Source organism: Fusarium fujikuroi, chromosome FFUJ_chr06, assembly GCF_900079805.1.
Source record: "Fusarium fujikuroi IMI 58289 draft genome, chromosome FFUJ_chr06".
Lineage (NCBI taxonomy): Eukaryota > Fungi > Ascomycota > Sordariomycetes > Hypocreales > Nectriaceae > Fusarium > Fusarium fujikuroi.
The window spans coordinates 1,712,124-1,738,446 of NC_036627.1; the positions used below are offsets into that span (position 1 = coordinate 1,712,124).

The 26,323-nt window shown below is 42.1% G+C and overlaps 3 protein-coding genes; 2 read left to right on the plus strand and 1 right to left on the minus strand.

Moving 5' to 3' along the window:
• Positions 1–9,808: 9,808 nt before the first annotated feature.
• FFUJ_05883 (uncharacterized protein) lies at positions 9,809–12,219 on the plus strand (the record flags this gene model as incomplete). XM_023579145.1 has 4 exons in its annotated part: positions 9,809–10,380; positions 10,590–10,988; positions 11,042–11,571; positions 11,627–12,219. 4 exons carry the CDS (start codon positions 9,809–9,811, stop codon positions 12,217–12,219), a joined length of 2,094 nt encoding a protein of 697 aa, XP_023432035.1.
• Positions 12,220–14,808: 2,589 nt separating this feature from the next.
• Positions 14,809–16,304, minus strand: FFUJ_05884 (related to transcription activator CUP2; the record flags this gene model as incomplete). XM_023579146.1 has 3 exons in its annotated part: positions 14,809–15,851; positions 15,931–16,089; positions 16,229–16,304. 3 exons carry the CDS (start codon positions 16,302–16,304, stop codon positions 14,809–14,811), a joined length of 1,278 nt encoding a protein of 425 aa, XP_023432036.1.
• Positions 16,305–16,897: 593 nt separating this feature from the next.
• On the plus strand, positions 16,898–17,230 carry FFUJ_05885 (uncharacterized protein; the record flags this gene model as incomplete). Its single annotated transcript, XM_023579147.1, has 1 exon — positions 16,898–17,230. The coding sequence occupies one exon, from the start codon at positions 16,898–16,900 to the stop codon at positions 17,228–17,230; it is 333 nt and encodes a 110-aa protein (XP_023432037.1).
• Positions 17,231–26,323: the final 9,093 nt, after the last annotated feature.

Below are 26,323 nucleotides of genomic sequence, written 5' to 3' on the forward strand. Positions count from 1 at the left end.
TTAATACTTATAAGAAAAGCTAAATCTTTTATATTAAGGTAACTATTCTGGCTTAGAGAGAGTAGTTAGCAATCTATAGTATTTTATATAATTTTAACTACTTTATGCCCCCTTTAATATATTAGCTTAATTCTAATAGCTATAAACTGCTATCTGTTTAATCCTTTAGTCTAGCTATATATGCTTATATTAGACTTAAGTATATAACTCTAAATAGGTTTAAACTACCTATTATATTAAATATTAATAGCAAGAGAGACCTCCTGTAATAAAATGCCTACCTTAAATATAATAATTAGATGCTAATCCCCTAAAAAATTAAGTAGCCCTAATATATTTAAGGCTAAAGAGATCTAGCCTATGCCTTAACTAGAGTTACTATTTTTAAGGAGCTTAGGATAAAGGATATAACCTACCTTTACCAGAAAAGAGGTGCTAATAGCAAGCCTATAAAGGCTATAATATTAAAGAAACCGCTTAAATAGGTTAAACTCTTAGAGTAGATTTAAGATATCCCTTAGAATCTAAATAAATTTAATATATTTAGCCGCTTTAGTAAGTATAACTATATTTATATTAAGAGGCTAGATCCTAAGATAAAACTAAATTAAAGTAAATATATACTTAAGGTAATTAGATTAAAGTTATATAAAGGAAAGCCTATATAAAGGAAAGAGATATTTTATAAGGCAATCTTTTAGTTAAGACTAGCTAAAATAAGAGGTACTTAAGCTATTAGACTTATAAAAATTAGTATAAATATTTACAGAAGTGTATTAAATTTTAATACCCCTATATAGCAGTTAAGGCTATAATAAGTAATTAATTTATTTAATTAATTAGGATTCTCTATATAGAGATTATTACCTATTCCTATTATTAGTTAGAATTATAGTTTAGGGTCACTAATGTATATAATACCCTTACCGCTAAGAATCCCAGTTTAGCAAGCCTATACAGTAACCTTAAGGCTAGCTTTAAAAACTTCTATATTAGATGCCCCTTGCTAAAAAAGCAGGATTCCTATTTAATATCTTATAACTCTAAAGAATGCTAGTAGTAACTCTATTTAGTACTTTATAACTCTAAAGAATATAGCTATTAACCCTAAATCTATTAAGGTTACTTTAATAAACTAGCTAAAGCTTAAGAGTCCTGCACTATTATTAAATCTAAATAATTACTTAAGTCCAGTCTTGCTGTAAAACTAATAGGTACTTTAAAGCCTTAGTCTATTCCCTTTATCTCTATTATTACTATCTATTAAATAGAGTCCTAAGCTAAGTATTTAATTAAGCCTATAATTTTCTATAACTTAAGAGCTAGTAGTCTAACTAAACCCTTTATTAAGGTAGCCTATTATAATAGTTATAATTAATAAACCTACTATTATTAAGGATATATTATATATATATTATGCCAAAATAACTAAAGGAAATAAGGAGGCCGCTAAAAGAACGATTTAAGATCTTAAAGCTTACTTCTAGGAGATAATTATTAAACTAAAGTTATAAAAGCTGCCTATTTAAGGCATACCTAATTATCCTTTTCTCCTGACTTTAAGGACTTAGGCTATATTTATTCCTATAGGGTTAATAAGACCCAGTTAGTAAAATAATATCTAGAACTTAGTAATTAATACTTTTTAACCTTAAGCCTAATTGAATTAAACTTACAATAAATAAATAGCAGTAAGGAACTAGGAGTAATAGGAGGATATAGGTATTTACTAATATAATAGAATAGGTTATAAGCTTTATTTAGGTTAGAATTAATTAATTAATTAGTTATAAAAGGACTGCTAGGAAGGAAGGACTTATTATATATATATAATTACTTTTAGTAAATTGCTTATTTAATATGGTTTTTTAGGCATAAAGGCATATATTAAAACCATATAGGGACTTATATAATAGTTACAATAAGCATTCTAGGGTAAAAGGTCTAGCCTTATTAATAGGGTCAGAAGGCTATCTATAGTAATAGACATAAAGGGATAGATTCCCCTTAATATCTTAGTTTTAATATACCTTTTTAAACTGAATTTTACACTTTTTATCCTTATATTTAATATTATTAAACTGATTACTTAATTACCTATTTAATAATGAAGACTCTATCTTAATTGAACCTTTATGGCTATATGCACTTAGCTTGCAATTAAGGCTATTGGAAATTATTGTCTTCTTGCAGTCTTTTCCTTGTTGTTGCTCTTTACCTTTAAAATATAAGCGTTTATTAGGGCTTTACCCTTTTTGTATTTTAATAGTTTTTTAAAGATAATAAATTTAAATTAAATCTTTTAGGTATTTATTTTATTATATAACCTAATCTAAAATAATTTCTATTTACTATTTAATTACTATAATTTTAATAAGCCTTAATTACTTAAGAAAATTTTAAAATTTCTTATTAATAAGGTTTTTAGTTAGGCTATTAGCTATTAGTTAAGTTAATAGGATATATATTATATTTACTATCCTATTTATTACTTTTTATTTTAGTTAATAGTTATAGATCTATATATATTATAGCTTTATATATAGCTTAACTAATTTCTTTTTAATTAATTAAATAGTTTATAAGTTATTATATTAGATAGTTACCTTTAGTGGCTTAATAAGGCCTTATTAAGGGATCTTATCTTTTAGATTAACTTATAATAAGGATATAAGCTGGCTTATAAAGATAGCCTCTTTAGCTGCCTATAATAAAGTAAGTAATTCTGCCTCTATAGTAAATATTATTATAGTATCTTACTTATTTACTTACTAGCTTATTACTCCTTTAAATAGTTATATAGTAAAGGCTTATAAGCTTTAACAGTCTATTAAGTTATTAATAAAGCTTATATTTAAGGCTATAAGTAACCTATTAATAGTAAAGTTATTATTACTTTTAAATTAAAGGGTTAAGTTTTTAATTTAAGTAAGATACTATAGTGCTCTATCTACTGCCTTATAATATTATAGTTTTAGGTTTTAATTAAATCTTACTAATTAGCTAGCTATAAAGGTAATATTTAGATAAGTTATTATTATAATATATATAATAGTACTTACTTTCTATTAGTAACTATTTATACTTTTTAGGCTTAATAATTTAGTATATAATAATAACTCTTTTTATACTATTAAGATAACTGCTTTATATCTTAGTAAGGGGTCTAGAAGTAATTATTATATTTTATTAATATATATAGCTTAAGAGAGCTATAGGTAATAGTTTAGTCTGTCCCTTATAACCTTAATGCCTAAAAACTATTATAAGGTCTTACCTTCTTTAATATAATATATCTTTTATAATTTCTTTATTAAATCTTTTGCCTTTTCTTTTTATTCCTTTAGGTAGTAAAGAATACAGTTATCTATATAAAAGAAAAATACTATATTACCTTAAACCTAATAATAGTTCTTATTAAGTACTTAGTGAAATCCTATATGTAATAGACCTTTCTTAAAGTGTTTTTACTATAAGAGAGATAACCTTTAGAGTTTATATAATGCCTTTTATAGCTTAAGGACTATACCGGGTTTTTAGTAACCTATTAGCATTTTTATATATATATCTTTATTTAATATTAATTATATAAATGCATTAACTATATTATATTAAAGTATCTTATAGTTAAATCTAATTGCAATTACTATTAAAACCCTAAAAGATATTTTAGCTAGTATAGTTATATATATATCTTAGCTATCCTTTACCTATTAGTCTCTTTAGACTACTAATCTTGCCTTAATTTTTAGGAATCTTTTATATTTATTTAACTTATAGATATATATTTAGTGATATTTAAGTATTTAATAACCCTTTACTGTAGTCTTAGCTACTTCTATTTATAATTAAGAGAGTTTATAGCTTTTTAAATAAGCTTTTTCTGCCTTTTAAATTATATCTTAATATAGATAACTCTTTATATTAGTATATAAGCTAGAGAGCCTCTTTAGGAGCTTTTAATATATATTAATATAAGGCCCCTTTTTCTTGTTTAGTGCAGAGCTTATCCTATCCCTTTAGGCCTTCTGCTTTTCTATATTAAATTAGTTTAGAGGCTAAGGTAAGCTCTTTCTCTTTAGTAAGTTTTTAAAACTAGCTAAACTCTCTTAATTTTTATAACCTTAGGTCTTCTATTAGGTGCCTATATATATTTTATACTATAATATCTTTACTAGAAATGCTATATTAAATAGAATACAATTTCTTACTTATATCTTAATAAGGGTTTTACTTACTGGCTTACTACCTCTCTTTACCTTTAGATTATTTTCTATTATATAGAAAAAACCTAATAGAAGTGATTTTAGGGGTATTAGTAGTAGCTTAAATCTAAACTAGATATATAGTTTTAATTCCTTACCTGCCTTTATTAAGTTATTAGCTTTAAGGCTTATAAATTCTATATTTTTATTAGTAATTTTATTTAGTTTTTTATTTACTAGATATATCTATTATAAATTAGGCTAAGTTTACTAAAATAAGATTAATTCCTTAATTTATTTCTCTATTACTGTTAGGTCTTTAGCCTATAGGTTATTTTAAAGGGTTACTATATTTCTATTAAAGTATTAATATTTATTAAAAGTAATATTCTATATTAAGAATACCTTTTTATTTAATAGGTTTTAAATCCTATAGGAATTACTTAATATATATTCTATTAGGTATTTAATCTACCCTCTAGGGGTTTAATAATATAATCTATTACATTACAGTTATATATCTTTTATTAGTATAAATACTTTATATCTATATGCTTTAAGATATAATAGGTCTGGTTTTACTAACTGCTTAGCTATGCACTTTAAGTGAAATATCTTATATAATAACTTATACTATCTCTAAACTAATAGTATATAGTTATAGAGATAGGTGGCTGCCTTTATTAATTTAGGCTAGAGGTATTTTAGAATTTTTATATTTACCTTTATTGCCTTGCTTTTCTAGATAATAACTATAGCTACTCTTTTTGTATTATTATTTTAAACCTATATATTTAAAGTAAATAGTTTATATTATATTTCTTACTAAACTATTTTAATATATACTTATAGATAGGTTATTATAATTTTATTATTATATTTAATTACCTTTACTTTTTTAAAGTATTATATTTCTATTATATTTAAGAAGCCTTTTAGTACTAAGAGAATAGTAAGGGTTATCTAATTAGTTATATAATAGTCTTAAGTAAATCTTAATACTTTATTTATAAATATTTATACTAAACTATAGCCTATATATCTTAGTAATATAAGGTAAAAGTCTATAGCTATTTAATTTCCTAAACTTATAACTTAAACTGACTCTTAAGGAGTATAGTATATTAATTAGTAAGCTTTTATTACTTTATATATATTATAGTTAACTATAGTTATTTACTATATTTCTATTAGAATCTTTAACTTTATTTATACTTCTCTTATAGATATAACTAGATATTAAAGAGCCTTTAGCCCTAAGTAGCCTAACTTTAGGTGCTATATTAAGGTATTACCTCTTAATAGCTTTCTTTTAGTCTATATTATATATATATACCATTTTAGAGGGATAGGAAGTGTATTTATTGCTAGTCTAGCTTATATTAGTTTTAGGTTTTAGGGAGAATGCTTATATTTAAGTATTTATTGCCTTTTAATCTTTAAGACCTTATTAAGTTTATTTCTATTTAAATACTATAGATAATTATTTCTTAGGCTTATATTTTACTAAATTCCTTATTTTTTTAACTTAATAAATAATATTAGGTTTATAGCTAATATAGTATATAAAGCTATATTATAGAGTTATAGTATTTTTAGCATGCTATTACTTAACTTAAGTTTAATTTATACTTTACTGTATCTTTCTATTAGGATTTATATTACTTTTAACTAAAAGAAGTCCTTAAGGGCTGCTGCCTTAAGGTTTTTTATTTACTTTATATCCCTAAATATATATATAGTTACTTCTAAATTTAATAATACACTTTTATTTAGGGGGTAATAGTTAGCTACTGTTAGGCCTGTATTTAGCTAAGTAGAGCTAACTAGATATAGTTAGGCTAATCCTTTTAGTTTTAGCTTCTTAACTTAATTAGCTATACCTTTCTTATTTTTATTTATTCTTTTTTATATTTAATTAATAAAAGCCTATATTAATTTAAATTTAGTATAAGCCTTTTTAGAGAAAGTATAAAAACAGTTTAATAAAGTATGCCTTAATCTATATACTTTATATCTTCTTACCTTATTTTTACTGGGTTTTTAGTAAAGATATTTCTTTTCTTTTTACTTTTTTTACCTAGGCTTTTTTAAGGTATTTTAGTCTTCTCTAGCCTCTTCCCCTTATTTAATTAGAAAGGCTTTATAGCTTACTTTAGCTCTCTATATATCTAGCTATAATACTAATACTAGCTAAATATCTGCCACTATTATATTAATAGATAGGGTATTAGACTAAATATAATTTATTTAAGTAATACTATAGGCATTTGCCTATAACTTTAATAAGGTTAACCTTAAAGCTATAATAAAATTAGAAAACTATTAATCTGCCTTTTTAGCCTCTTATAGGCCTATATTTTAGGCTTTATTAATTAAGGTTTTCTATTACTTAAGTTAGTTACTTATTTCTTTATAGGTTATATATTTTTAGTATATAGGTTTTACTAAGACTTCTTTATATATTTAGTAAGCCTTTTACTTTTACTCTATTTATATTAAAGAGAACTTATTATAGAAAGACTAAATCTATTTTACTAAAGTATTATCTTCTAAAAAATAGTACCTTATAATCCCTTTATCTACTATATTTAATACTTAATTTTAAATAATAGATATCTTTTTTTTTAAGTCCTTATAATTCTTTAGATATATTTTATATATTACCTTTATTATAGTAACTATTTAATAATCTTTCTTTATAAGATATAATATTTATTAAGTCTATATTTTATATTTAATATAATTTCTATCTAGTTTAATAATAAAGGGATTAACTTCCTATATAACTATCTTTTATATTAATAAAGATAATACTTTTATAGTAATTACTGCTTTAATAGCTATAGTGCTTTACTGTTTTACTGCTAATATATTAAGGGGTATAGATATAATTACCTTAAGGGTAGGCTTATTAAATACTATTAAGTTAATATAGGCCTATAGATCTTTATTCTTTAATTTAACCTTTAGGGCCTTATACTAGCTAATTTACTTATTGCTAGATTTAAGCTTAATTATTTAATTAATTATTATTTTAAATATCTTTAGTAAGTATTAGGCTTTCTTTTTTAATTATACTTATAGTAGTTTTTCTTATAAATAAGACTTTTAATTATTAAAAAAACTTATATATTATCTTTTTTCTAGAAGAAAGGAAATTCTATATCTAAATCCCTTAACTTCTGGCATCTTGCCGAGGTTTTACCTAGATATAAGCGATTATTTCATTCTCCTAATCTGATATAGCGTGCCTAATTAAGGCAGAGAAAAATTTTCCTCTCCCCGTTATGCCTTGCGGCAGTATGTCGTTTTAATCGTTTTAAGGGGAATATAGGGAAACTGCTTTTAAATTTAATGGTAGGAATAACCTTATCTTTTTAATTTATATATTTAAGACTATAATAAAGGCAAAAGCTCTTTACTGTATAGCATTACAATCTATTTTTTAGTATTATAATATATATAAAAAAGCGGCATTAAAAATGCGGTCTCAATCGGGCTAGTTAGGGAGGAGCTACTTAAGGGGTCTTTATACTTTTTGCCCCCCACTGTCGAATGCTTAGCAGCTTTGATTGTATTAGATATGGCTTCCAGTCTATGTGCCAGTATATTATATGGTGGACGGGTAGCATTTCCTTGGCCATGGATGTAACCCTAACAGTTGAGGTTTTTCAGGCATCCCTCCCCAGAGTCCCAGACCCAAGTTAGGGGGGTGATTCCGGCGCTTCTTCAGGTCAGTCTAGAAACCTTGATGATCATGGTTACCAATTTACCTTCCATGTACAGGTGGATTCTTGTCCAAGCAATGACCACTGAACAAGAAGGCCTTTCAACCCCCAATGAGTTCATTGTGGGAGCCCTTTGAGATAACCACTGACTACAATTCAATTTGCGCTGATCCAGCGCTCTCCTTGTCAACTTATAATCCCCTTTCGCTCATTCCATGTTGGCATCGAAGACACTATCACAGATATCACTTAAAGCCAATACCCCATTCTGTCTGGTTACATCGAGTGTTAAACCTAGCGTCGGAAACATTAAAAGACCGAGTCCTGTTACATATTAGGAAGCAGCTCTGAGCATTAACGATGAATTAACAAAAATGCTACTGCAACCCAACTATCTCTTCACTAAAGTCACTTACAAGTGACCTGTTGTGACCTCCACTCCCACCGCGTAACTACAGTAGTATTTAACTTAAGCTTTAAGCTCGAACTACAATACACCATCCCGCTGCTATTTCCATCTTCAGTTCGTCCCTTAATGAAGATCTTGCGGCTACACAACATATGCGGAAACGTTTCCAGGTGCGCTAACGAGAGATAGGCAGGTTGTTGTTTACTGGCCCCTGGTCTTCAGGTGTCAAGGACTCTTACCTCACATCGTGTTTTTGGGTACTGGATTCGCTTCAATCCTATATAGTTGTGCTCTCTGTCTGGTCTCTGCATGTTTGCCTGCCTACGTGACTTCAAGTTTTAGGAAACATCTCGAGGGGGCCTAAGCTTGGAGGAGACTTTGTATAATACAGGTATGATTCTTCACTATTCCCCAGTAGGATGCATTCAGGGACATGGCACGGGCTTTATTCCACCACTTTCGCGCTGTTTAGTATTCCAGCTTCCTTTAACTTCGATCGTGGCTTGTCATAAGTCCCTCGGTGTGCGTATAATTTCAGGAACCCGGGGTTCGTAAACCTATGTATCCTAGGAAAGTCATGGGGCTTCTACATGACGTTTTAGGGGGTGCGTGTTCCTGATCGTGGTTCTTATGTTTGAGTTGCTGTTCAGAACAACAAGACTGCAACTTCGTACATCGGTATTTCCCATCTGATTCAACTGTCCAGAACACGATGACTTGTATTGGTATGGTATGGATATTCACGAGCTGATAAATTGAAGCGGCTGAGAGAGACTTGACTGCCATACATCATGGAAACCTGAAATTGTCTTCATGCTCTATGAAGCTGATAGAATGATGATGACTGCCTCATCGATTAATTACATGGTGGTTGTCAGTCTGTGACACCGAGCTCTAGGGTAGCTTACTAAGCGAGCACAAACTGTGGCCGAGCATTTCCCGCCACACTCCGAAAAATTCTTCCTTCTCCGTGATCTTGTCAAAAACACCCACACAAGGGCAGCCCATCCAAGTCATCGGGGCCGAGTTCTTCCTCTTCCGTCGAGGCGTCGCCGTCGTATCGCATTTATCCAGCTCCGAGATCCCAGAACAAGAGTCGTGTAAGTCGCCATGACCAAGATATAGCTTTCCTAATCAACAGCACGAACACAATCATGTCGTCGCGTCTGCCTGCAAAATCACTTTCCGTGACATCCCTCGCTTGGTTCGCGATCGTGTGCACTTGGTCAACATCGCGTCGAACTATTGCTAACAATGGCTTCGTCCAGTGATATCGTCGCGCGTCGCGCAGGGCTTAATTTGGTGGAACGCCGTCATATCGCGCCTCATTATTGCAACAATTGAAGCATTACGCCTGTCAATACTCATCTCCGCATATTGTGTTGATTGACGATCGTCCTCGCCCGTAAAATACCTCGAGTGCCAACCGACTGTACCATCTGCATGTCAAGCCAGCTGTAGCCATGAGTACAAAGCTAGAAAACGAGGCAGAGGATGCCAACATCTCATATCCCTCGCCCGGCACTGAGGCAATGGAAGCTGGCCCTTTTTACAACACTAGTGGCCGAGACGTCCCTCAAGACCACCAAGAGCACGAGCACCATGAGCATCATGAGTCCCATCACGAGCCTCATCATGAACAGTTAGACCATCATGCGCCGGAACAAGTACAACATGTGCAAGCTCCAGAGCACAATCAGAATGACCTGCAACCTCCAGAACCGGAAACCCCTCAGCAGCACGTTCCTCGTCCTGCCAACCTGGAAGAGCTTCAGCTGGCAGCCCAGTTAGGCCAAGGTCTAGCTGGAGCGCCCATGATGTCAGCCACAGACCCCAACATGAACGTCGAGGACCCCAACCTGCGAAGCATCATGCCTCACCCTGACCCCGAGCAGCAGCAGACACCGTCATATGTTCACGATACTCCGACGAGCGACCAAATGGTATCGCACGCCATGTCTGTTTCTGTTGGGCCACCAATGGGCCCCCAATACCCTATCGACAACAGCATCCCACCCAGAAAACGATCAAAGGTGTCAAGGGCGTGCGACGAGTGTCGGAGGAAGAAAATCAAGTGTGACGCCCAGTCAGATACTGGGGACGCTCCCTGTTCCAGTTGTGCTAGATCATCCATTAGATGCCTATTCAGCCGCGTACCGCAGAAAAGGGGTCCAAGTAAAGGGTATGGTTTTGATACCTGCAAGCAATTACGCACTGAAAGGCAAAAACTGACAGCCTCAACAGATATATCAAAGAACTTGCAGATCGCATCCATAGCATCGAAAACAAGCTCGAGTCCGATGGAGGCCTGAGCCAAGACGACATCGACAGACTCTTTTCCACAGATCGACCTCGGCAAAGCCAAGGCGAGGATGCTGCTCGAAAACGACCCTTTTCCAGTATTTCGACAAACGATTTTGTTACACCCTCGCGACAAATGCCATGGGGCTCGGACCACAGGATGCAGGCCTCGCCAGGGACTTCTGAAGCATATTCAGCTTACAACAACAACAACTCGTTGGCACCCCAAGCTACACCCATTAGGCCAGACAGTACGCCCTCTAAACCTCCCGTGGCTGCTATGGACGTGTCAATGCCAGATGCTCATGAGACCGTTGACATCGACGAAAGCATGCTACAGAGGTTAGTGATCCGTCACCGAAACCCTTTTCCGCAACTAACATGTCGTTATTCAGTTATTTGTCAACTGTTGGCCCTGTGTATCCGATATTGCCAAGCACAAAGAATCGAATGCAGGCGTTACTCGCGCAGTGCCCAACATCGGTCCAGAATGCATTTGCCAATGCTCTTCCCGCTGTCGTAGGATCCGGTGGTGACACAAAGCTTGCTAGCTTGCTACTTATGGAACGCGAGAGCGATGAAACCCATGCCACACAAGCCACCTATATTGTGCATGCCCAAACGCTGTTGCTGCTTATTATCGACGCAGACTGGCGTTCTTCACCAACTTTGCCATACTTGCTTTCTCGTGCAGTTGGTCTGGCCAATTCGATTAATCTATGGCGATACACTCCCGTCGAGTTGGTTTTGGAGTCCGACTCGGACTCAGATGACCAGCTATCAGTGCGGATATGGTGGTCATTGATCCTGATGGACCGTTGGCATGCTGTCGGCAAAGGAAAACCACCAATGATACCCGACAATAGTACAGTCGCTCCTCCTGGCCTGGAGAAGATCCTGGGAGATGTGTGCTTTTACCTTGCTCGTAAGTGATAACTAGTTCATTATAGGTAGTTGTTGATCGCTGACCGAGACTCTAGGACTTTCAAAGCTGCTCAACTGTCTGTGGCAAGCTATCTTCACATTGCAGCTCGGAATGTCCACAACCGAGGAGATAGTGGCACGCATACTCGCAGATTATGTCGAGAACTACCGAGAAGATCTCCCTGCGCATATCTTGGCTACGTCGCATCCCGTGGTGCATCTAGCATACTGGCACTGTAAGCTCATGGTTGTGCTTTTGACACCAGGCGCTACGCCGACCGAAACGTTATGGCCTACCAAGGAAGTGATCAACCTTCTCTTTGCAAACGAGCACCTACGCAGTCCACTCGTCAATCACTTTGTGTCTCTTATTACGATGTCTCTGGCGAAGCTTGTCAAGATCGACAAGTCGCGAGAAGAAGCCACACAGCTGATCAAGGACATTGTGGAAAAGACAAACGAAATGTGGAATGGTGTTCGCGACAAACTCTCGGAATTCTTGCGTCCAACATCGTCAGTAGAGGCGGCAGCGAGCCAAGGCCTTCAACACCTGGCAGATCTTGCCACAGCACATGAGGGCATCGCACCGGGAGGTGATGATATCTCATTTGGGCCATCGTTGGCATCAGGGTATTTGGATATGGCGTAGGACATCATTCAAAAAACACAACAAGACCTGTACACACACGTGTGAAGAGGCGATGACCATTGTCAGGCGATGGGATTTGTATAATTATTATTCCCCTTTTTGGTACTTGTTAAACTGGGGTAACGGAAAATGCGGAACGATGACAGTAGATGATAGTGCCAAGCTTGTGCCATGAACGATGGCGTTTGGGTTTTGTTGAGATACTATTTTGATACTTATCAACTTTGATATTCGAAATCCCATAATTGTCCTATTACAACGCTGTACAACCGAAGCTCTACTCTGTGTGCAGTAACGGTTCCGAAACAGAGTTTTTCCCACGCTGTCCACAAGCTTGTCTGGTCAATCATGGCTCGAACTGTTACATATGTAGCGTCGAGGGAGAAAAAGTCAAAATCTTGCATATTCTAGCCGTACCTGATCGACACTACCTCTTCCCTCTCCGAGTACCGGACCAAGCTAAGAAAATCCGACGGTTCGGGAAACGAGTAATGGGAGAATTGAGTTTACGTAAATGGGTCTTTATCGAATTAGAGGCTTCTCCCACTCGACTACCGATAGACTAGTTGTTAGGGACTCAGGGTTAACAGGACTTGGTTGTGAAGCCGTCGGTCAGTACTCCGTAGTTGAAGACAAAATGTTACCTAGTAGTTAGTAACAAGGTACGTAGAGACTTTGGCTCCGCTTAGCTTAGCCGTGCAAACGATAAAGAGGCTAGAGAGGCTAGACTGAAATCCTTGAGGCTATGCTTTGCTTGCCAAGTTGTTAGTTACTTAGCTTGTGTGGTTGGCTGTCGTGGCCGATACATGCGAGACGCATGTTTTGTGTACCGTACCTGGCTTCCATTTTCAGAAGCAGTATAGAAACCTTCTTTGCTTGATATGAAGTACGTACATGCGCTGTACGCCCCCCTCCAAATGTAACTTGGACTGCAGGCCAGGAAGAAAAAGACCAGGCCAGGCCCTGCATCACTGAGCTGATGCTTCTGTGCCGGCCCGGACCCGGTATGGACCGTTAGATGCATGTACCACACAGAAGCAGAGTACGGAAAAAACAAAGTGCATCTGTCTGTTTTATCTGTGTGCATCTCCGAGCTCGAGAAAAGCAAGTAGCGTACATGTAGATGTGCTAAAGAATCTTTCATGTGTGTGGGGTCTTTGGTGACATCTTTCATGACAATTTCCAGCCTCCGTACTATTTTCATGGGGACCTCGGATGATCGACATTGTCTAGAAACAACCAGGAACATCACCAGAGCCTGTACGTAAAGCAAGACACATCGAATGCAGAGGGATGATGATGTCCTGGTCCAAGTGCCACGTCTTCCTTAAATCCCTGTTGACCCCGGCTTGGGGATCCCTGGAATCATGGGGTGGAAAAGAAATGACGGGGAAATAGGGTGCTCATCTGTGGCGGCTTGCGCGCGGGCCTATAGGATACCAACAATATGAAAGAAACGCTGGCTGTTTCTGAAATCAGGCCTAGAGACCTGGCATTGTTGTTGGTCGAGCACCTCTTGCATTAGACCCCTAGACAGCAGAAGGCATCCTTTTGGATATCTCGTGCACCACGCAACTTGGCTGGTCGAACCACTTCGTCTCCGGGCGTCCGACGATGGGCTGCAATGGGATCCGTGTGATGTTGTCTTGAAGCAATGACAAGTGATACTGCCGGAGTTCGAAGCAAGCTGGTGTCAGTGATCCTCAATGCATGTCGACACAATCACCCAACGTATGTAAATATGTATGGTGGAACGGTATTTGGTGGTGTTGGCTCATAGACCTCGACTCGGTTGGTCTTGGTCCTCAGTCATAAAAGTCTATTGCGTTAAATCAAGTCATGCCGAGTACTCTTCGTCGTACCCAGATTGAGACCAGAAGCAGAAACATCGAACCAAAAATAACAAAGAACGATGATGAACAATTGAGTCAACAGACGCAATAACTGCTTGACAAACGAGTCTAGAATATGCAATCTCCCTCCTTCTTGCATCGCTCAGCTTGTAAATTCCCCATGCAGATCAAATCGAGCGCAGGTCGACGGACCACCAGTGCAACCTAGTCTTCTTCCCTTGGTCTGATTGCCATGGTCCGTCAGCCATTGCTTTCAAACTGAATTTTGTCTGTCTTGATCACATTTCTTTTCGCAAGCTAAATCATCCAAACATATTGCACTGCTCGTCTCTTCTTTGTCCTTGCTCTGCTTCTTGTGTAATTCAGAAAGCCATCTGCGCCTGCTCTATCCTTTCCATCCCTCCTAGCCGATAGTAGGAAAACTCATGCTCATCAATACTCTCAAACCGTCTACTTCATGGATGAGAGTGGTGTCTGTCGTAATCATCACCGCAAGAAACCCAGACATCGTGCAGATGCGATTGGTTTGCGGGTGGTTGTGAGCGTAGATTCGCTCCGTATAAAACGTATATATGTTGCGCTCTTCACGCGAAATGTGTAAAAGAAACCATGCCTCTCATGGCCTCAATTCGTTTGGTATTTTTCAACGCCTGCCGGTGCGTCACCCTAATGACTTGAAATAAAAAAACCGAATGGGTATTGTGTACGCCAAAATATTCGAAAGCTCGATAATTTCTCAGATGCCCCAGAAGCTAGGCACTGAAGCAGGGCCGAGAGGCTCGGGGCTTTCGTCCATTGTAGTGATGCCCTCGTTGTAATTGGGCATCCAGAAGGCAGGGTCGTCCTCAACCATGGATAGACCGGCTCCCGCCATAGGGCCACTATCTGCTCCCTTGTAGAAGCTGTCGTAGTCGATGGTAGTGAGGTCGGTCGAGTTGGCCATCACGTTGCCGTTCTGTCGGATGAAGCTATCGGCACGGCTGAATCCTTCCAGGCCGTCATAGTCGCCGTCTCCTCCGGGAAGAAAATCTTCCACTTCGGAAACCTCGCCCGAGGTCGATGTAGTGTTTGCCAGGTGGGGAAGGTGCTCTGAACCGCTACCAAAATCGAAGAGGCCATTGAAGCTCTGAGTACCGGCCTGGCTATAACTGGAAGGCGTGAAACTCTCGCCCTTCATCTCTGAAAGATCATAGTGGCTCCAGTCGACTGAAGCAGCACTGAGACCAGCGCTGTACATGGGGGCATCTGTCTCTGAATTGAAACCAGATCCAAACAGATCAAACGTACTGTTAGCCATATAAGGAGGGTACTCGATGCCTGAAAGGTCCAGAGGAGGCAGGTTGCCATTGAGGTTCTGGAAGCTGCTCGCACCACTCATCAGGGGCGATGCGGTTTCTGATTTGACCCTTCGCTCTCGGTTGGTAGCAGCGCGTGCTCGGCTATTGGGAGGTTCCCGTGTGCTCTTCTGCAGCATGCTTTCGGCGCCTAAGCTGCCAGTGCTGTGAGCCGAGTTCACCCTGTTAAGCTGATATGGGCCACATTTTTGCGAGACCCGGTTGCTTCGGTGAGCAGGCTTGTGGTTGCCGTGCTGATCGAAGGTCAAGACCCCGTCTGAGTGGACCGTGTTGGCTCGTCGTCGTCGACCCGGAGGCTTCGGACGGCCACTAATGCTAAGGGTCAAAGACTCGCGCTCCGAGTCAGATTCAGGAACGGTGTCAAGAGCAGGCTCGTTCTTGTGAGAGCAGCTGCAGGGGCCACCATGGTTACAGCAACATGTCTCTGCGAAAGTTTTAGAAAATGCGAATTGTGTCGAGCGTCTCGAGGTCTGTAACACCTCGAGAAACCAGAGGAAGCTCACCAGTGTGCCCCTCAACGGCTGGCTGCAAGTGGGCACATTTACTTGTCTTCTCACCGCAGTCGCACTTGACGTGAGCAGAGCGCGACTTACGCATGGCGCGACAGTGAGCGCATTGGGAAACTGGTCGACCCTTCTTGTTGATGTGCTGAAGAGGGCGGTCTATCGAAGGATTGTGGTCAGTACAGAGAACAGAGCTAAGCTTGGAGCAATGTCCATGGACGAGTACTGGATTTACATCCAGCCAAAGGTAATGACTGGGACCGATAACCCATAACTTCAGTCTTGAGTTCCGACTTACCAGAATGTTGGCAGTTGCTCACGCGGTGGCCGCGGACGCAAGCCTCGCAAGCATACTTTTCTCCATCAATTATCATTTTGGCGGGTGCAGACTGGCTCAAGGTGCAGTCGACTTGAGGTTAAATGGCGAGCTAGAGAATCGTGGAAACGGTCGTTTCTTGACGAAAGCCAGATATGTAGGATCCAAGGTGACCAAGTTCGAGTCGAGTATGCTCGGTCCGGCCAAGGTGGAGGGAGGATATAGTGGGTTTCTATCGACACCGATATCCAAGGCTTGTGTGTAAGTGTCCCGCAAAAGCGCTCCCACGCTAAGAGAGGAAGTGGATTGAGGTTGGGGAAACGGAGTCGAGAAAGCTTTGTTAAATCGGACAGTCAAGTTTCAGTAACATATCGTGACGGAGCTTAGGCAGAGCTGGAAGAGGCTGAAAAACGAATCCAGACAAGGAACGTGGGAGCAGAAGACTATAATAAAAGTTTTCGAGGGCAAGTTGGACAAAACCAATTGATGAGAGAGAGGAACGGAGTGGAGATACACCGGCCAGTAGGTGGGTATTTTCCCTTGGGGTGTCTTGGGGTCTCCTCTGGAACTGTATGGTACAGTAGGTTCCTAAACCTAGCTTGTGGCCGGGTTGGATCGCTCGCTACTGTAACCCTGGGCCCTGGGGGTGCGATGCAGATTGTAGTGGTGGGTGTAGAGAGGGAGTGCGCCGCAGGAATACCTGAAATGGATGGGCGGACGAGGTTGGCGGCAGGACCGGGGTTTCTTCTGGTGCACGCTGCAGACTGCACAGCACAAGCGGGTTTGGCGCCTTCAGCTACAGAGCCAGAGCCAGCTAAGACAACGACATCGACGACCAAGTTCAAGCCAAGCCGCCCTGCTGGAGACGTTGTGGGTGGAGATGTCGGCCCGGATGGTCGGAGCGTTCTCGTTCTGCGTTGTTCGTCGCTCGTCGGACCTGGTACTGTAGCTTTGGTGACGTCGGCGGCCGACACCAATTGGTGAACGGAGAGCAGAGAACGGAGAACACACCGCACAACTAAGCGTGCTCCCTGAGGAACACACTGAAGGACGCCGTGCAAATGTGAGGTTGGGAAATAGAGGAAAGAAGTAAAAGTGAAAGATACGGGAGAGATTCGAGGAAGAGAGCCTCTTTTATGACAGACATTGAGTATAACAGGAGATAATGACGAACTGCAGCGCGAAACCCACAGAGCTCAGAGTCAAAAGACCAGTGCCCAAAGTAGCAGCGTTGAGGCGTGGTGGGCAACAGAACACCCATCACAATGTGATATGTCTGTGAATAGCAACATACTGGTAGCAGGCCAACCGTGACCCTTGGTCCCTAGGCCTAACATGATCCCTGGATCATTAAGTTGTCCTGTACCGAATCGATCCGCATAAGTGAAATCGAATTCTTGCTTTCTCGCTGGTTAATTCCGCCAGCGTGCCCGCTCAGATTGGACATTCTTTGCCTACAGCCCCTAGGGTCCATGTTCTCAATATCCTTGCCTTGCCTTGCCTTGAATAGCAAGGCGAGGCGTGGAGGTCGCGGACACGGGCGCGATCGAGGATACTCGGCTGTACAGTGTGGGACGATGGCGCAAGCAACAAGGTGACCGGGCTGGGCGGGGTGGAAAGCATGGGCTGGGATGGGGGACAAGGGTTCTGGAGCGACCATGACGAGCTTGAGAGGACAGAGAAGACATCGTCAGTGGTCATCTTCCGTTGTGGTCCGTGGCATGGCATGGGCCATTGCTGAAGACGTGGGATTGAGACCGAGTTCGGGATAGCGTCCTCTAGTTGTTTCTCGAGGAGAAGGGTTTAGACATGAGCGAGCCTGTGATGTAGAATCGCTGGGCATACATACGTTTGTGTGTGTGATTGGGGGCAGCGGGAGAAACGTTACCGAACATACTGCCGTCGCGTTTGCGTTGCTTCTAGATCGACATTTCTCAGCCGTGTGTGTTTATTAAGGGCGAGATTTGATACGCTCGCATAGGCCGTCAAACTTATTAGCCATTTGGTTGTCATCATGAATGAATCAACTGTCGAGTGAGAGCTTGGGGGATTTGTGGAGCTCATGGCCCGTGGGATGGTGATTTATCCATGAATGTTATAGCGGATGGATCAAGATTGAATGGGGGAAGTAGTGCAAGATTGGTGCGAGACAGATTACAGTGGAGAGATGCGGAGTGTACAAAGTGAGAAGGAGCAAGAGCAGGAGAACCGCAGGAGAAGGGGAGAGGGAAAGAGGGAAGGAGGGAAAAAGGAGCCGCAAGCATTGGCATTAGACATGGATTCGTGGTTCACATGTGTCCTCAGTAAGATAATCATGTAATTACAATGCAGTTTCTACATCACCTTCCTGTTTATTGGCAATTCAGACCACAGCAGAGCAGAGCAATTCAGCATCGGGAACTAGGTAAATGGACGATGAGAAGGGGTTGCTGTTTTCGGGATTGCCTACCGTATGTAAAAGCGTGTGTCTGCGGGTAAATTAGGTTGACTGGCATAACGGGACGGAGGGACGATCAGAATATATCCATGCTTAACTTTATGGGAGAATCCGGACTCAGCAGAGACGCTGACTGGCTTGAACTGACATCCTAAACCCAGTGTTCGAGGCCAAAACAGCCACAGTTTCTGTCTGGTCTTGCACCTAATCCTTCGTGTTGCAGCCGCTCCGCGTCTCGAGTCAAGAAGAGAATAGTGCAACAGAGACAGGGACCACCGGGCGATACGTACTGTGCGCACTACGTATGTATACAAGATATTATTTGGGATAATAATCGACTGTATGAAATTCAACACGACAGTAACATTATCGTGTCCTCATCAAATCCACTTCCGCTGTGACTTGGGCTTGAAATCTGACGCTTAGTTGGCGCCTCGTGCAGCTGGACATCGGCTCTGTCGTGACTTGGGAACCTCTGGTGCAGGTATTGTCGCGTGCAGACAATGCCCTGCCCTGTACCTGACGTGATGGTACACTGACATATCTCAGAGGCTCGTCTAGTGGCCGTTTGGCTGGGGTTATCAGACTGGGGGCAGGGCAGGATTCGACATTCGTCAATGAGGATCACGGCACAACAAGTTCAAGGATGCCGCTCAGCCATTGGCTGTACCGAAGCTTAAGACGGGTACGATCAAACCAGGTTAGACTGGCAGATTTGATCCAGGTCATCAAACGAAAAAAAAAAAAAAAAAAAAAAGAAAAGAAAAGAAAAGTTTTACGTACATGCAGAACAGTACCTTATCGGCGGAGCATCTTCGGGACGATCCATCCATCCATCAAACTTGAGTTGGTGGTGGTGGCCGGTGGCCGGTATCTGTTCGGAAATTCGCAATCCTTGCTCTGGTTGGTTGGTCGGTGGGTTCTTACAATTGCTGAGAATGACTAAGGTAAGCTGATTGTATTATTGAAATGCTCCTTGTCATGTATAATATTAGCACCCGAGCATCTCGCTTTTTGAGGTCCATAAACAATGGCAGAGCCGACGGATGTAATTGCAAGGCTCCCGTCTGTGCCGCTGCAAAACACAAGTGAAGACAACCATGCGTACTGTGCCTCACTGTAGCCACACTGTAGCAGATCAGGCTGATTGATTGCACTTCAACAGGTCCACCTATAAACATCCTCCAGCATAAGACAGCCTCCCAGCTAATTCGATAGGGCGCGCTTGTACGGATACTCGTCTACATCCACACTTTGTCTTGCTGCATGAGTGCTTGGCAGAAACAGTAACGCCGCGGCTCCCTGAGAGAGAGAGAGAGAGAGAGATTGGGAGTTTCGGTTTGATTGCCGATACATCATGAATAGACTTTGCGAGGCGGCTCTATTCAAGTATACGACCTAGTCCGTTTTCAACCATGCATCGGCTGTAATCTCGTTCTCGCTTGCTGATGGCTGGTGCCCTGGCTACCTGGCAATCATCTTGTCATACTCCGTACAGCTCGTCGACTTGCTGCGCGGTGTGTCGCTTCTCGATTGACGATGCTGACTCCATTTTGCTGCAGGCAACAGCATCATCATGCTTGTTAGGCCCCTTGTACAGAGTTCACGCGACTCTGTTACTCAAGGTCAGCCATAGCTACGTATAATCGTCCCGGAGGCTTTTATCCACAGAGACCCCAGCGCCCCGGCTGGATCATACACTTTATGCACCAATGCTGGCCTACAGGCTCCATGCACCGGAGCCGGACAACGAAGCTACAGGCTCCTTCTGGTGTTCGTGTCAAGGCATGCCGAGAATGTGCGTCAAGGCAAAGATGACAATGTCTCAGTCTGGATGGCCATCTCCAAGACCCTCGTGGACCCTGCAAATCATTGGATCCCAGGGTACCCTCCAACCCAAATTAAGCACCGACAGTGTTACCATGACAAGTGCACTTGTGTGCAGACCGCCGATCCAGGGGTAGGTAGCCCAGATTCGCCGATGCTATTTGTAGCCTTGTCTCGACATGTATGATGTATCTACCTGTTGGACTGCCTATCTTGGTATAATCCTTCGGACTATATGCGGTGCTTCGCCTTTCACATGAAGCACAGATCTTTAACTTATGACAAGCTGACCAAAGAAGAAAGCACCGCATAGATTGACACTTCAGCTGGACTCTTCCACACTTGCAGTCCAGAGCTTTGATTGCTTCCTCCAGATGTGCAGGGCGGGTGACTGAGACATTACCCATCCATCCATTGGCACCCTCAACTCTTCCGCGTCATCAGCATTGCACAACCAACCAGCCGTCTCCGCCCGGGTGATGCACTTTCGGTTCAATTTTGTTGGTTTCGATTCGTTCCGGAATCTTTAGAAACGGATACCCTCCGAGGTGCGGTAGACTCTCGATTTTGTTCATGTCCATTTGTAGTTATATTGTGACATTAGCATCCTCCAGCTCAGACACCAGGATTTCCCCAACTTCCCCCGCGATGCACGGATCCCGACGGGATAGTGCGGGCGAGCGGGTGCCGGGAGTTTGTCTTCTAACCAATATGGTTTCTAGGCTTCAACACAGCGACAGTTCATGATCGTTCGGGTGATCCAGCACGTATTCCTTAGATCAGCAACAATGACATTTCCTCTATGTGATGCGTGTTGATTTTGTCACTGCACTGCCGCTGACTTGGTGGATAATCCGCTTTGACGATCTGCGCGAACCTGTGTTCGAATCTTGAGAATCGGCTTGCGGCCATGGAGGATATCTATCACCGGGCACACCAAGTTCTTCCCCAATCATCGTGCTTCCGGTTACCACCAGAACCAACCAGGCCTGATGAACATGGGACGGGACCCCGATTTCTGCCGTTGCTTAGGTGCATGCCGTCTGTATTAAATCTTACTATGTATGTACTCCGCGATGCGTCTATGTCGGCTATCATACATACGTATTGACTTATTCAAAGAACTCTAATTCTCTGGCGTCTTTGCCGGCAAGATACTGATAATGGATACATGCCCCTTTATCCACACAAAGAATGAGGACCACGAGCCTAGTCACAGTGAGCGTCCGGCTTATATGTAACACTTCATTTCAATGACGATTATCTCCAGCCAGCAAGGTTCAGTCAATGGGAATAAGTTCTTCGTATCCAAGGGTTTGGCAACTGGAAAAGACAATTCCGGACTCCGCATTCTGTGGTGGCTAGCCATCCAACTAGTACCAAGTTACGTATAACGAATCCCACAGCCGCGAAAAGCGACAGCCGCCTCTTTTATGCCCCCGCTCCTCAACTTGATGCGGGATGCCGAGGGGTCATCGGAGTTAGATCTGACCGCCTTGGAAGATCTATATGTATGAATTTCTGTGTCGTCCACGTGTATGCATAGGATATCAAGATTCCGCCCTGAAATGGGAAGATGAAAGGCTCGTCGCCTGACCGCAACATATGCGGTGTCAGAGACGTCACGCAGGTACCAGAGTGATCTCTGGCGTGTCCAGCGATCGGAGGTCCATTCTGCACTCTGGTAGACCATTCCTTGCTCCTACTCCACGAGGCTCACGCAAGGGTCTGTACACGCCTGGCTGCTACTGGCTTGCATCTGTCACTGTCACTGTCACTGTCACTTGTAACTTGTAACTTGTAACTTGAGTACTCTGCCGCATGTCTGGGGAAGTACCAAGAGTGAAGCAGGGGTTGGTGAATTGGCTGACAATGTCCTGAGATCTATGGGAATTACGATATTGATGTACCCTGCCACTACTTATGATACCTTACATTATACGGGATGCAGCGTACATATGGATAACTTCCTGGGGAAATTAACTACAGCCTCTTGGTCCACTATCGATCAACCGTTCTCCAACAGACTCTCCACATAGGCAAAAGAAATGCCTGATATCCGTTCATCCTTACTTCGGAGATGTCAAAGAGAGGTCTCATTCCCGGGCTACATGTGCAAGCTTGACTAGTATGCGTCTACTCTGTATGGCTGTGCGACTTCGGGTCCTGTTCGCTCAAGCAGGAGATGCTTTGCAGTCAGCGAAGACCGTCAAGTTGCACAAAGGGGCAGGTTGGATTGCGCCCGTTGTCAGTGTCAGATTGACAGACTCGAAAATGCAAAGTGCTAGCCAACAATGGACATCCAGACATCGTATAAGAGGCCAATATGAAGAAGTTCGAGACAGTGCTGGGTGTCTCGAGTTTGCACCGTTCCCAAAGTCACTCGAAAACAGACCGGAATCCTTGCCTAAGTTTGTCTAAGACTCCAGACATCCATCGGGGCCCCATTGCCCGCCCCCACCATCCCGCATCTTTATATGCTTACATGATTGGTTCTTGGCTTCATGGCGGAATTCCCCCAAACAGGATTTTGGCTGTCTGCTCACTTCACACCCCGACCCTTGATCTGCTAGGTTCCAGCAGCTTTTCTAGAAGCCTGCGCCCCTGCATCCTTGTGGTACAGCGGAGGGAGCTTGGACCAAGCTGTCAGGCTTCTGATTGCCCGCAGAAAAAAAAAACATGCGCCAGCTCTTGCATATGAATCAGCAGCGATACCGCTGTGGGATGCGCCAGGCGAGCCTCAGCAGACTTTGTGACTTTCAATCCTCGGTTTTCCTTTTAGCACCCGTGCTTCTTAGGTAAGTTTTTACCCCATGCTCAGAGTGGAATTGGATGATCATTGCAAAGCCACCTAGGCTACCTACTACGTACATACATATATACATACCATGCAGACTAAGGAAATGTTACTGATCAGCGAGACCTTGGCCACGTCTGTATGTAGTTGGCCGCTCGTCCATGGAATGAGGATTCGCTACCACTTACCAGGAAACGACGTTCGCCTAGAAGACCGACCCGAGGAGATTTGTTGACCGGTTCCGTTATGTGGTTACTAACCTCACTAACTACACCGGCAGTTTTATGGATGGCTGAGTGGCTCATGGGCCATGGCTGTACGTATCCGTTCACATTTGTTTTGTTGGCGATGGGGCTCATCTGCGACGCTTGACGGTAGCTACCTAGTAGCCTACCTTAGGTAGGTATGTTGGACGCGATGCCCAAAGAGTCTTGGGTTCAATCTGCACGTCGACTCTTGCGATGGCGCTTCCGCCTAGCCGCATCTGCTTTGATCCATGGCCAATCTCCTCGTCTCAGGTCAAGGCAAGTTGTAAGAGGGTGAGGGTCGCCCTTGTCATGTGTGTCTTGAGCCTCTCCGGATGGGTACTTGCAGTCTCGTTACTTTACCACCATCTGCTGCGAGCGTGCGAGCGCAAAGTCTGAAATGAAATGAGTTGATGTGAAAATGAAACGAAACACGAGCCCTAATCAAGCGTTGAACGGTTAAGCGCCACGAAAAACCAAAGTCGAGAATGGAATAGCATGGAATGGGAAATGCACCCGCTTGAGATTGGCAAAAGACAGTTTCCATCCATTCATTGACCACAACATTCTTAGCAAAGTTTCCTGGTCTTGTCAGACGCAGACACAGACAGAGCCTCGTCTCCCAGGGGCTACCGCTTTCAGGCACGGCACGGCGCAAGAGGTGGGCTCGGTATACCAAGGGCAGCCGCGGTTGAAAGGAGTCTCCAAACGGGCCGGCTTGTCTTGATTCTCCATTTATTATGAAAATGGAGTGGCTATCAATGGATCATGAGAGAGCGTGAGCCTGTCAGGACAGGTCGACGAACATGACCGTAAAGCAAAGCAAAGCAAAGCACCACAAAACAACGGTGCGGTGGCCGGGCCGTTCACGGCCGTAAAAGGCAACTCGAGCGTGACCTCAAATGATTGGTTTAAACGTGTGCCTTGTCTTGCCCTGAAGCTTCTATTGGCCCAGAAGATATTCGAGAAAGGGGACATGTAATTGGCCGCCCAGCCATCGGTTAATCACAACCACCCCCACGCTGACCAGGCCAAATTGCAAAATCAAAACTCGCCCATATCTTTCACAAGTCGAAAATTTTTTCCCTTTGCAACCACACAAGCTCACAAAGTTGGGGTCAACCGCAACCACAACCACAACCATTCCACTGAGCGCCACGAGGTATTCAACAAGATATACCACGCTTAGGCGCTGATCGCCGACAGCGGCTGCAACCCAAGGCTATCATCGTGTCGATTCTATCGTCATGGTTCCAATTTGAGAATCTCTGAGCTGTCTTGGAAGCGGCCGCCTCCGACACGGCTACGTGCATTTGGATTCGGATGCTGGATGTGAAATATGCTGCTTGACATGGCTGGGATAGCAATACCTCCAGCCCTCGCGTCGCAGCTATTCGCCATTCAGCATGGCATCATCTTTGCATCTGTCTACTGCAAGAGCCTCAAGCATGAGGCAATGCTATAATAGGTTTTCCGTGACACTGACATGTTCCCAACAGTTTCTCGCGTGTAATGTTTGCCAGCAACCGCGTTGGGATCTCCTCAGCGTGGTAATCGGCATTCAGTGTCTGCTCTCCATAGACCTGGATGTTTTTGCTCTGGCATAGATAAATTCGAACTCGTTGCTGGGCACCCGACTTTGAGAATGTCGTCTTGACTTCTTGGACAAGTCGGGAATCAGCTGTAGGCACATAATGAATGATTCTAGAGTATTTTGATATCCAGCCAGGTCGATAAAAACGACCAGTGGTTTTTGATGACGGCAACAGCTCCAATAGCTACGAGCCTTGATGAGTCGGCAGTTGACACATTGGTTGAGATCATGAGGGCCACCTTGCATCATGAATGTGGCTTACGTCGCGTGGGATTGACGGCAATAGCTGCTGGTCTCTATACCCTTCCTGTCTCGTGGTCTTTCTGGTCACTCGAGTAGGTGTTTGAATCTTACACTCACTCACTCATTCGCACATTGAAACCGATCATCAACGATCGGCGGGGTGTTCCGAACCGGGCGAACGGCGTCGCCGATTGGTAGCCAAGAATTTGGGTGTGAATAGCTCCCGAGATGGTTAACATGGAAGTTGGTTGATTGATTGATTGATTGATTGCTTGCTTGCTCTACCTTGATGACTTGCCTTGTTTGAACAACGATGCTGACACATTACGGGAGACTAAGGGAACTAGAACAACTGGTTTTCGTCTTGTGTTGCATTTGCCGTGTTTCGGAGCGAACCACGACGAGAAGAAGCTGGAACTTGGGCTGTTTGATGCCAAAACTATCCGATGTTGGCGGGTCTACTTGGTCTGGAGGATCAATCATCATCAAGTTGACCTGACTTTACTTGTGCGTGTGTTCGCCCATGCAGTGCTTCTATCTGGTTCAATCACACAAGTCTCACAGGGCTTGCTTGCCATGCTGCCAGTGACGTGACGAGCACGGCTGGGTCCGATGAGATGGAGAAAGGTGCCATATGCAGCAGGTGGTGGCCGATCACTGCGACTAAGATGGTGTTGTCGAGGTTCATGATCCTTCTGAGAGGACAAGTATTATGTACACATGTAATTGGGTCTGTTATGACGACGGTCGATCGGCCGACGGGAAAGATGAGGGCAGGCTCGATAATTGATTTCAGTGACAAATGATTCCTCACTCAGTCACTGTCACTGTATTCCTTATGTATAGAAGCCCAAGTATCGTATAGAGGATATTCTAAGGCTTGGCTTTTGCTGGGTTTCGATGGTGTGCTCCATCTCCAACCTCTCGGTCCCCA